Genomic DNA, 11,617 nt, shown 5'->3' with positions numbered 1-11,617 from the left:
ATTCGGGCTTGGGCAACAGTTTATAATCACCTTCTGTGCCGCGAGGTTAATTGCCGCCTTTGATACGCACGCCGTTTAGCGGGCTTTATGTCTGTTTATGTCGGCTCCGGCGAACAAGGCAGCGTCGCTGCAAAATTGAACGTTGTCGGGCCGTCATTGCGACCGCGAGCTGTGTCTGACACAAGAGATCCCGCGCGTAATCTGCTGAGGCATTCGATCGCCCCAGCCCACAATTGAAGTCATCGTTCCACTCTCGTTCCGGGTAAGATCGAATTTATCCACGTACAATCGCGATGTTATGATGAAATAAAACTTCTGTCATCGCCCGAGAATTAACTTTCTGGAAAATCGAAGTGCCGCGGCATTATTTGTTTCTTCATTTAGTCCGCCCGAGAATAAGTCAAAGAACTGCAACCATCAATCAAGTGCATGCTCTCCAGAAATTTATCATGCAGATAAATTATTTTTCTTTTGATAAACCCACAAAAGGTGTCGATATTTTTAAAATTGTGCGAATACGAGAACTTCCTGGTTGATGGCTTCAGTGGGAAACGAGGGCGTTCGTGCATATGGGTAATCAGGTGGGGAGCGCCCCCTTGCGGAAATAAGTAAAATGCTTAAGACAAACAATATGGATCAAAAAACCTCTGAAATTCATCTGCGAACATTTCGATTAGATCTACAATCATTGTAAAAGCCGTGAGATATGTTCCCAAGTAAAATATATACTTATAAGCATCTATGGGCTTCCCATGTTTCACTGTAGTTCAAATTGTCGGTTCGGAAATTTGCTACTTAACAAACGAATTTCTCGGCGACTGTAAAGTCACCACAAAGTAGAATTATATATGTTTGGATAGTTAGCTGACAAGGCTGTCCCCAGATGCTATGACAAGACTTAATATGGGCACAGAATTCAGTCCGTATACAGTGATCACTTCGAGAGTGTACGTTTTCTAACAAAAAAGAACATTGCGTAATACAAACCGCTTGAAAGTTCCATATAAAGAGTTGTTGTTACCGGAGGGAGGAATTTAAGGTTTCCTTCCACGTTTTTGCAAAGGTGAACAACACTCGACATTTCGCCACCCTCTCTAGCTTACAACGTGTTTGCGTGTGAAGGGACAAACAAAACTACTGAAAAACAATGCGTCGTCACACCGTTTTGTAGCGCTGCCAAGATTTGTAATTATAGACCGAGCGGTCACGCGACAAGTAGAAGTCATTTGCTCAACGCGGAATGACCCATTTATGGCGAAACCTGACGAACCGCACCTGTGACAATTAGTGTCCAACGTTAAACCGCAAATTGTTCTGTTATTCCGGGAAACCGATGTCAGATATTTATTGATGACAGAAGTTGTTTTTTGTATGGGTTGGGTGTGTTTGCCTGCTTGTCGATCCACACATACAAATATAGCGTTTGTGACTTGAAGTGCTGCAAAGATTTATCATAAGTTTACTTGAATATATTTTGCTTATTTATTTTCTTGTTTCTTCATGTTTTTTTCATTTGCATTAATAATTCTGATTCATAATAATTGCATGTTTTATTTTCGATCGTTTTGTGAACTGCGTCCAATTGTATTCACGCTACATTTTCGCAGGTTTTACAATCACAAATCAAATTTTCTAGGTCTGGTAAAACCAACTTTTTCCACATAAACAAAATTTTCTTGCAATTTGTGTCAAAACATATCGCCAAACGTACAACATGTGTTACTAAGTCTATTGTTCAATTCGGGAAAATGAAACCTACTACAGAACTGGCAAACATCCTAGGATTGTTTTATTTTTTGTTACGCAAAAGCTTCACGCCAGATGGCGCTACAGGTTTTCGCAAAATTAATACAAATTGTTGGTGGACGTAGGAGTTTAACTGAAGCTCCAAGTCCACAGTATGACGAGCACGTGGAGGTGTGAAAAATAACATACGTTCCCTTGTTAACATAAAACAATAAATATGATCAAAAATAGGATCTCGTTTGGTTTGTCATTTCCGCGAATGGCAATTTATCTAAGAAAAAAATTCCTTCCACCAGATGGCGCCAGCTATGTATACAAGAAACATTGGTAAATGCGCTCAGCCCATGTACAAGTGGAGAAATTCCGGTTCGATAAAACAAAAAGTAAGCACTGAACAACTTTCAAAATTTACTATCTTCAATTTATTTTTCTATCTCGTCCTTTTGTGTGATTTGGCAGATTCCAATGGAAGTTTTCTTTAAAGTCTGCAAGCTTTTTTCTGTGTCCTTACATATACTTGCGCTCATTACAATTGAATTGTTTATTTTAGCATTGGCTATTTTCGTGGAAAATAAAAAAATCCATACAACGGCAAGAACAACCGCAGGAAGAGGAGGTATTTGTTATGTATTATGTGTGTTTTTAATGAAGCAATATTTTGAACAATATTTGTACATATTTCATTTAAAAGAGCGAATGATAATCAGCTGGAAACATTGCACAGTATTTGTTCCAACCTGACAAGATCGTCGTCAGTCACCAGCTGCACCGATGAAATGCATCAGTACGCGAAAGATTTCTCCGACAATAGAATCGAAAGTATCGCCGTTACGTTACAGCAGCTTGCTGCGACGAGAGTGGTTTTTCAGTCACTCATGTGCTTCGGTTTGGTGTGGACAAATTATACATTCAGGAGTTATACAAGTGAAAGACATTTTCATCAAAATATCGAGACACTGACACAAGGTCACACGTTACCTCCTCCCCTGACAATGTTGCGTCAAAAATTAAATACAGAACGTATTTGAAAGAGGGAATTACGATAATGTGCTGGTAAATAAAAAATAAACCTTTTTGAAGAAAATGTCAGAATTTTGAGAGATAGAGATGTATTTCATTCCGTAATAAGGTAAACCTTCATCGTAAATGACCGCAAATGACGCGTCAAAAGTCATCCCGGTCCACCTCCGACATCACTAGACCCACACAAGCACGACAAGTAAATACATTCTAAAGTAAGTGAAACTAAATAACCGCGCATAAATTCATGTTATCATTAATTTATTTTTTGGTATTAAAGCGGCAATATCAATGCCCAGTTTATTAGCGAGTCTTCAAACGGGACAAACGCCCGCAAACGTGCCGGTAAAGCAAGGTAGTCGCCAAACCTCACGTCCCGTGAGAGCCACTCACTCGAATTCACTTCAGCGTTGCGAGAAACATTTTGTACACACGCGTAATGTGTTGCGACAAATATATGGAACAAAACGTCGCTTGGCATCCACAGAAAGGCACGGTGAACAATAACCCTCTCTCTCTTGCTCCTCACAGTTTGTTTGCGCATCCTTGTCGGCGGCAAATCCGAGAAGAAAAGTCCACAGGCAAGGTTTTAGCCCTTATATGTACCGCTACTTCATTTAATAGCAAGCCTCGGTACCTTAGTTAAGGGACTTTGTCGTGCTGACAATTGAGAAACAAAGAGAAGAAATGCAGTCGTTACCAAGGTCGGGAAAACCACTGTTTTATGTTATTATTAACTTTAATTTTGTTCACTTTGCGGTGTTGCAAGTTATCACATTCAGAAAACAACACAGATAAACCTTTCTAAAACGAGAAGCGTTTACACAGAAGCGAACTGTTCTTATGTTGTGTTTTCAATAGTTGAGCAATGCCGTGCTTGGCAGGACTTGTAAGACAACCTTTATGAAGATTATTGTAACACAACAAATACACAACCACAGCGCATGAATTTTGCTTCTGTGGGAAATAAACCAAAAAGAAATACAGCGATCCCGATTCGCATCATGTAGATTTAGTAGTTATCTATGTTACGTATAGCCTACTATCACTTACGCACCAACATATATCAAAGTTTGGTGATCCGTTGAGCAAAGCAAAGTAAACAAGTCACAGAGATTAATATCGTAAATTTGCTGAGGACCTACCCGAGTTTAGGCGCAACACAAAAGGGGCCAATGTTTTCATAGCAAAACTTCGATTAACTCTCAACACACCGCAAACGTCCGCCCATCGCCTGTGAAAGGAGAGGGAGCCAATATATTTAGCCCAGCCAAGTTTACTCACGTTGCTACTTGACGCGCCAGATCAGAACGAATATAGTGCGTGCATTGAGTCGGGTATTCAGACTGGAGGCAGAGTTTTCTTTACATGGTAGCGTTTGTATCGAGGCGGGGATCGCCTATTCAAACAAATGCACCACTCGGTATCGTCAACTCCACGGTAACGGAGAAAGCGATTTTCACCTGATAAACCTTGCCTACAAAATCTGTTGAAAGCGGTATGCAAGCCCAGGTTAACAGTCGACAATATTACCGATGGTTAAAGTCGAGAGACAATGAAAGTACCGCATCAGAGAGTCAGATATGCTTATCGAGGCGAGAGCTTGACGAGAGTGGTTTGGGAATGTACGAGTCGACCAGGAGTGGGGAGGTAGAGGTTCCGTCCGACGAAAATAATTTACTGCCGAAATTGACATTGAAAACGTATGTGGTGATTGTGACTTCAGTAGTACATACGGGTGAATATTGCACAAGGCATTGTGTACAGTTTGTTATCACAACAAGCAATAGTACAGAATTTTGAACAAGTTTGTTTAATATTCTTTTCTGTTTTTGCTTGGTCCATTTCCATTCTTTGGCAACTACCGTACTTTTGTGTAATTACCATGCACCTAAAATAACCGTGCACAAGGCATTGGATACAGTTTGTCATCACAATAAGCATAGTACAGATTTTGCGTTTCCACAAGTTTATTTAATATGCTTTTCCATTTTTCTTGGGTTGTTTAGATTCTTTGGCAACTACTGTACTTTTGCGTAATTATTATGCACCTTACGGAACCCTAACACGTGCTTTTTAGGCTAGACCAGCCGGTAAACACCGATCGACAATCTCCACCCGGCTATCCACACAGCGGCAAAATAAACGGACGACCAGGGGGAATCAACGACAAAAGCTGGACTCGCCTTCCGTTTCTTCGCGACGATGACAAGAGCGCAGCCCCGAAGGAAAACCACCGGTTCGACGAAAAACGTCTGAAACTCCCAACAGATGGAATCAATCATCCGGAACACGCCACAGTGAACGATCTCTATGAAAGTTTTGCACGCAAACCTCGAGAGGTCACGGAAGCAGATGAAGAGGGACGAAAGAAGAGAAGACGCAAACATCGTCGTCACAAGAGGGCGCAAGAGAATCCGACTGGAACAAACGAGGACGAAGTGCCAACTGATGAAAGCACCGACCAACAGCGGAAGCGGCGACACCGCCGTCGTAAGCACAGGACTACAAAACAGTTAAAAGAGAATGGAGGTTTGCAGCCACCCGATGATGCTAAAGGTCCAGTAGTGTCGACTGACGTCGGTGGGTCTAGTGCACAGGACAAGAGCAAATCTGAAGAGAATAGCAGTCAAAGTAAAGTTGTGCAGTTTACAATTCAAACAGAGGCAAGGCAGGATGGAATGAAAAAGCGCTTACAGAACGGCGCCAACACCGAGAAGGATAAAAAGAAAGCAGATAATCTAGACCCAATAGTCGACCAGAAACCCAAGACCACATCGTACAAAGTACAGAATTTTCAGGTTGCAACCTCGAAAGGAGTGGAAGGGCACGCCATTCGACTGGAGTCCACCAAAAGGCAGAACGGAATACGATCGATGCTGCTGACACAAAGCTCCGTAGAACATCGGAAAGTTGACCAAAACAGAGAGCAGCCAGGCTCACGAGTTTCTCACAACCAAAGTGCAAGGCAAAGAAGGTTGCCGAGCAAGCAAGAAATAAACAGACCAAAAACTGAGGCGGATGTCCGAGCTGATCACAATCAAAAACCTGAAGCAATTAAGAGAGCTACCACCTGTATTGCACAGCGCATCGCCTTGCAGCCAAAGCAACATAAGTTTGTGTAAGTTTGTAAAGTAAAGTTAAAGTGTAAAGTTATGGTTTGTTTATATTGTTGACAGGTATATCTATTCAATCTGTTTCGGTATGCAACTAAGACTAATAAATGTTTCGGTGCAGAAAAATATTTGTTATCAGACACAGACATACATAAGGCTACCTCATACAGTGTATAAGACTACCTTATATAGTACCGAAAAGCGTAGAAAATGAGTTTTAATAATTTTGTTGGTTTGAACTTTAGAATAATTTTGTTTTGTGTTTTGGGTAATGTTGTGTACTTTATCATTTATTACCAAACAGAACAAACAGTATTAACATATTTAATGGCATTAAAAATCTTGTGAGTTCATTCCTATGTTTTACAGTGTTAGTAATGATCGCGAGGTGTCGCGCTACCAGCAAATGCTCAGTGTGTACCTCGACGAGAAGTGGCACAAAGCGAGAAAGCAGAGATTTTTTAAGATGCTCGAGCAGTTCCAGATGAAGAACAACGTCGATCGTGTCGTGAAGCAGCGCACCAAAGCTCGAGAAATGCACAAATCTATGTTAAGGTGCGTAATGCACCACACGCAGTACCTGTTTTACCACCAATCCTCAAAGCCTTACAAAAAAGATACACAAGCCTGTCAGAATGAGTGTGATTTATAAGCCTTTTTTCAATGAAGTTCTTTTATTTGGTATTGAATGAATGAAGGAACACCAAGTTCATATGTTGCACTCTATTTCAAATGTGCACATTTCTATTAGAATTGGTTATCTGAAACCACACTGCGCATAAAAAAACACTTTGGGTGCTAAGAAAATAACAAAAAATTCATAAAAAAAAGTAAAAATTATCATAGTAAGATAGCACTATGATGACTTCTGGGGATGTTACCAAATCTTTTGCAGACAAAACGAACAGTTGGAATACGTGCGCACCAAACACGTGGCAGAAAAGGAAAAGCGTTTGGCGTCGCAACACGTGAAGTGGAAATTTGTTCGGAATGCAATCAACGACCGACAAAGATTTGGTTTGCCCAGCAAACTCCATGTAAGTGGGGTTTTATAGCGACATCTTACAACTTTAAACGCACATAAGATTGACCGTTAGATGGCGATAAAGATATGGTGAACGCACTTGTTCAGGGCGGGTGCCTGACCTATGTATTACGTAGAAAACCTGCTTGGGATTCGTGTCCGAAAATAACCAGGGTTCGAACTATAGTGTGGTAACAGTTGCACCAAATGGAAAAAAACATCCATAAACCTTTTAATGATTTCCCGAATATTCCCACATAATCAAAAATGACTAAAATTCACTTAAACTAATTCAAGAACAAATCTTTGTCGCAAAGGACGTCGTTATTGCAAAACAGAACATGGAAAAGAACCTTGTGACAGAAAGAAGGAAGAGAGCATTTTCCCGAAGCGAGCTCAGGCGAAGAAACGAAGCACGGTAACCAAACGTGACCAATTTCTCCGAGAAATGATGGAAGTTTTGAGTGTGTTTACTTTGCAGGTTTGAGTTTATGTTCGAAGCTTCCACGGGCAGACGCTACATTACCGCCGTTCCAAATGTGTAGTGCGACATTTTGCTTGATGCACCGCCAGAATGTTTTTTACAAAGTTTGAATCTGAACGTGTTTAACATGTTCCTCACATGCCGCGCGTTCGCTTAAGTTGCTGTTTCGCAAGCTTGGTGTACTGTTCGCATTATTTTACTTTATTTGTCCAATAAAACATGACATATAATTTTTCTTCATATCAAGATACGCATGGCATTATGATTCGTGGCAGTGTGGACTTGAAAATGTGGACACGCGTTTGCTATGTTTCTGTAGTTGAACCATGTGTGTACATTTATATAACAAAACCGGAAAACTGATTTTTGAACGGCGATTTGCCGAAGAAACCACCTTTGTGTAAAATGAGTGCGACATATTTAACACAGACTGTGTGTGTGACGGCCGTGCGTGTAGCTGTCCCATTTGGACACCAGGCTGCAGTTTTGTCACTTCACTAACGCAGCTGATGTCACCTTGAGTCGGGCGCTGACATTGCGACCTTCACCTTGTAGAGGGGGTATATAAGGCAGGACGCCTTGAGGAACACAATCATCTGCAATTGCATTGACAATCACTGGACGTGGAACCAAAACCGGACAAGAAAACCAACAGACATGGTAGGGATTCGGTAAACTGTACGCACGAGCATATGCTAGCACGGTCTTGCTTACGAATTGGTGTCGAGTAAAAAGGGTTGAGAATGACAGGAAAACCCAGAAGCGCAGTTTAGGTTACAATGTTAATGGTAAAGACCCGCTACTGAGCAAAACGTCTTCGTTTTTGTGAGGGAATATTTCTTCCTGTAAAAGACTTTAACCGAAATAGTGACATGGGAATGCAAAGCATGAGCTTATTGCAGAGAAAGAAAATTCAATATAGTGTAACCATGCTGGTACTTAAACGAAAACTAAAAGCATGATCTGATGAATGCAAACTGTCGTGTAAGCAGGGTTTGTTCAGTGCATTGTTTTGCAGGCACCAGGACGCAAAGGAAAGAAGGAAGGAGGAAAGAAGACACAGAAGTCAACTTCCAATGTCTTTTCCATGTTCGATCAAAACCAAATTCAGGAATTCAAGGAGGTTTGTATAAAATTTATTCCGCCGATTTGCTTTCCATGCGTTTGAACAATGGAATCCCATATTCCATAGAATTTCAAGCAAAATATTAAATTAAATGTGTATGAACAAGACATTTAATAATAAATGATTGTAAATTTGTTAAAGAAGATGGCTAAAAACATACAACAAACCTTACCTTTTTTGCAAAGGCTTTCTCCATGATCGATGCTAACAGAGACGGTTTCATTGACAAAATCGACTTGAAAGACACCTACGCCTCATTGGGTGAGTAAAATTCTTTTGCAAACTTCTTACTTAGGCTACATATTGTTTTAAAAAATACATTTGTTTTGGAATAATGAATATCTGTTTTATCACACCAAGTTTCAGAAAACAGCTACAAATTTACCCAAACTACATTATTAACCTTTTCCTCTTCTATATACACAACGAGGAAACTTAATAAATATTGTACGCTGCCGGTGCAGATATTTAATGCTTATATTATCCGCAGGTGTTCGCGACATCAAAATGGAGAAGTTGGAAGCAATGGTTTTGGAAGCTCCTACCGCAATTAATTTCACCGTCTTCCTCAACATGCTCGCCGATAAACTCCACGGTGAGTTAAACAGCAGCAGGATGTGTTTTATACAATGGTCACTACACTGAACAACTCTTGCATGCTTTTCCTGTGTCTTAGTTCGAACTGGGGTCCGCGAGTCGGATATAAATCGATAGGGGCTTTTTCTAATTACAGCGCTTTCTCTTTGGCAGGAACCGATCCAGAGGACACCATCGTCCAAGCGTTCAAGCTTCTCGATCCAGAACAGAAGGGAGTGCTCCACAAGGACCAGTACGTGTTTTTGTTTGTGAACCATACCGAGTTGTTAACAGAATGCCGTTTAACCGTGTTTGTACGTTTACAGCATTTCCGGACTTTTGATGTCACAAGCTGACAAGTTCACCCAAGAAGAGGTAAACAATCTTAACGTTTTAAGTGTGTTTTGCCGCTAGGTAGCAGTACGCGCGCATTGAGAATTGCTTCTCCGCCAGAATTAAACAAAAAACTAAACCGGCAATACAACGCCACATGTACGCTTACTTCCTATATTATACATTACATATCTGAAAACCGTGAAAATAAATGTCTTAACAAGAGGTAATGTTACACTCAGGTGGACCAGATGCTGGAAATCGCCCCAGTCGACGTGGCCGGCAACCTCGACTACAAATCTCTATGTTACATCATCACTCACGGTCAAGAGGAGGAATAGGCTTTGCGCCAAACCCGATTCCAACCGACCAACGCGCACTGCGTGATTTTCGTTCGATTCTCTGTGTTTTATAACCTTTGTACAAAGCTGTATATAGCGTGGCGGACTAAGCGACCGAGCGCGCCTTTTCTTTGTTGACGTAAACTTGAATAAGCAAGTGTCGAAGTTCAGGGAGACGGCAAAAGCCCAAACGCCCGCGCTGTGCGATGCGGATGTATTGCGCAGTGCGCGCGTTTGCCTTTCTTTCGGTTTCCCGGATGCAAAACGCATGTCGTGTGTCCTGTACAGCTGTTGTTTTCGTCGCCGCCATTTAAATAAAGTCGTTGAAAACTGCAAAGGGTGTAAAATTACCGAGAAAGAGGGGAACCGAAACTGGGAAACGCCAATTTCGAATTTTTCGCTGAAAAATTGTCCAGTTTCGGAGAAATAGATGCGGTTGGAATAACCGGTTTGTTGGACCTTGATCAATGATTTCCGGGAAGTTGTTGTTAATATTTATTGGCAAAGAACGGAAATACCTCAAGCAAGTCAAAAAGCGCGCTTATTGTTTTCCATCAGTAAACGTGTTCAGTTATTTAAACCTAAGGGTGGTTAAAGTCCAAGCACAACAAGTTGAAAAGTGTTTTCTTGTGCTATAAACGCCTCATTGTATACTAGGGGTAGGTAAAATATCCATACACTTCATAATGTTTGCTTTTCGTACAATGCACATATAACTGATACAGATGTGATCGCACATTAGAGACAAAATAGAAGGAAAACACATGCACAGCAACATGCGAACAAAAACTTCCGAAAATTAATCAATTCCTGTCCGATTTTCTGTCTTTGATCTATTTTATCGGTAGTGATTACACGAGTTTGGCGTGTAACCGGCGACTTTTATTTTTTTGTGTCGGCCCACTTTGATTGGTCGCCACAAACGTGGTCCCACGGCACCACAGCTTGATACCCGAATTTCGGAATGCGCTCGCGTGTTTACCCTCAAAACAAGCGGAAAACAATGTCGCCGCGACGCTTTCCTTTATCCAGGCAAAGTGGCCTGGTGGCGGCGGGTTTTGATCGTGTAACCTGAATCGTTCGGGGGGCACTCGATACAAAATCATCTCAGCCGGGTTAAGGGAGAATCTTCGGTCTTTAGTGAGTCGCAGCCGTTCCAAGGCGGGTTTACGCGCCAACCGCCCTCAGTCATGTTTATGGTATAAACTGGATGACAAGTAAAATCCCACAAAGGCTCAGCTCGCAAATCATCGACGCTGAAAGATTATCCACTTTCCGAGGCTGCTTTCCTTAATAGTTTATTGCAAATTCGAAGCGCGGGCGTGGGTTCTTCCGTTGCCGAAGAATCTGTCGCAGCAAACACGTCCATAACAACCTAAATGCCGTTGCCGTGCCTACGCGTCTCGGGTGTCACAACTTTTCACAGTGTGTGGCAAAACATCCAAGCCGACATTTACCGATAAACAGCCTACAATGTTGCCCAACATGTCCCAGTATTTGTGGACGCTTTGCTACTACCAGGTCGACTCCAAAAGACCGAGCAACACGACGCAGTTTACCCTTGAAACGGGGACGTTTGTTCTTTACTGTTACGCCAACTGTTTTTGGTTTAACGCGAGCTTGTAACACGCGGTGTAAGTCACCGATTCGCAGTGCTGTGTAAATCGCGGCTAATGTTGTGTGACCCTGGTTTAACACACTTTAGCCAACAGCGCCCGTTTGTTGTGAATCAAACAGGAGCTGAATGGATAAACTTGTTGATAATCAAGAGGCAAATTACCAACTATGGAAGAAGAAACTTTAGGCGTAAAACACTTTCTTGTATGCTTGTTTACACGCTTTCAACAATTT

General features: G+C 41.6%; 2 protein-coding genes across 3 annotated transcripts; both read left to right on the top strand.

Annotated features, from left to right (window-relative positions):
• Window positions 1-3,334: 3,334 nt before the first annotated feature.
• Window positions 3,335-7,608, top strand: LOC145898934 (uncharacterized). 2 transcript variants are annotated; one of them, XM_082988762.1, is made up of 6 exons: window positions 3,335-3,470; window positions 4,847-5,887; window positions 6,252-6,437; window positions 6,778-6,919; window positions 7,224-7,324; window positions 7,388-7,608. In XM_082988762.1, the coding sequence occupies exons 1-6, from the start codon at window positions 3,454-3,456 to the stop codon at window positions 7,449-7,451; spliced, it is 1,551 nt and encodes a 516-aa protein (XP_082844888.1). In that variant the 5' UTR covers window positions 3,335-3,453; the 3' UTR covers window positions 7,452-7,608. The 2 variants fall into 2 exon arrangements, with proteins under 2 accessions (XP_082844888.1, XP_082844105.1); XM_082987979.1 differs by lacking the exon at window positions 3,335-3,470 and adding an exon at window positions 4,136-4,469.
• Window positions 7,609-8,033: 425 nt separating this feature from the next.
• On the top strand, window positions 8,034-9,766 carry LOC145900866 (myosin regulatory light chain, smooth muscle-like). The gene is made up of 7 exons (XM_082988992.1): window positions 8,034-8,050; window positions 8,409-8,513; window positions 8,702-8,777; window positions 9,007-9,111; window positions 9,267-9,345; window positions 9,419-9,467; window positions 9,668-9,766. Exons 1-7 carry the CDS (start codon window positions 8,048-8,050, stop codon window positions 9,764-9,766), a joined length of 516 nt encoding a protein of 171 aa, XP_082845118.1. The 5' UTR covers window positions 8,034-8,047.
• The last annotated feature ends 1,851 nt before the right edge of the window (window positions 9,767-11,617 follow it).

The sequence above is a fragment of the Ascidia mentula genome, chromosome 1 (assembly GCF_947561715.1).
Source record: "Ascidia mentula chromosome 1, kaAscMent1.1, whole genome shotgun sequence".
Taxonomy (NCBI): domain Eukaryota; kingdom Metazoa; phylum Chordata; class Ascidiacea; order Phlebobranchia; family Ascidiidae; genus Ascidia; species Ascidia mentula.
The sequence above is the reverse complement of the archived record's forward strand: the minus strand, read 5'-3'. Positions and strand labels throughout refer to the sequence as shown.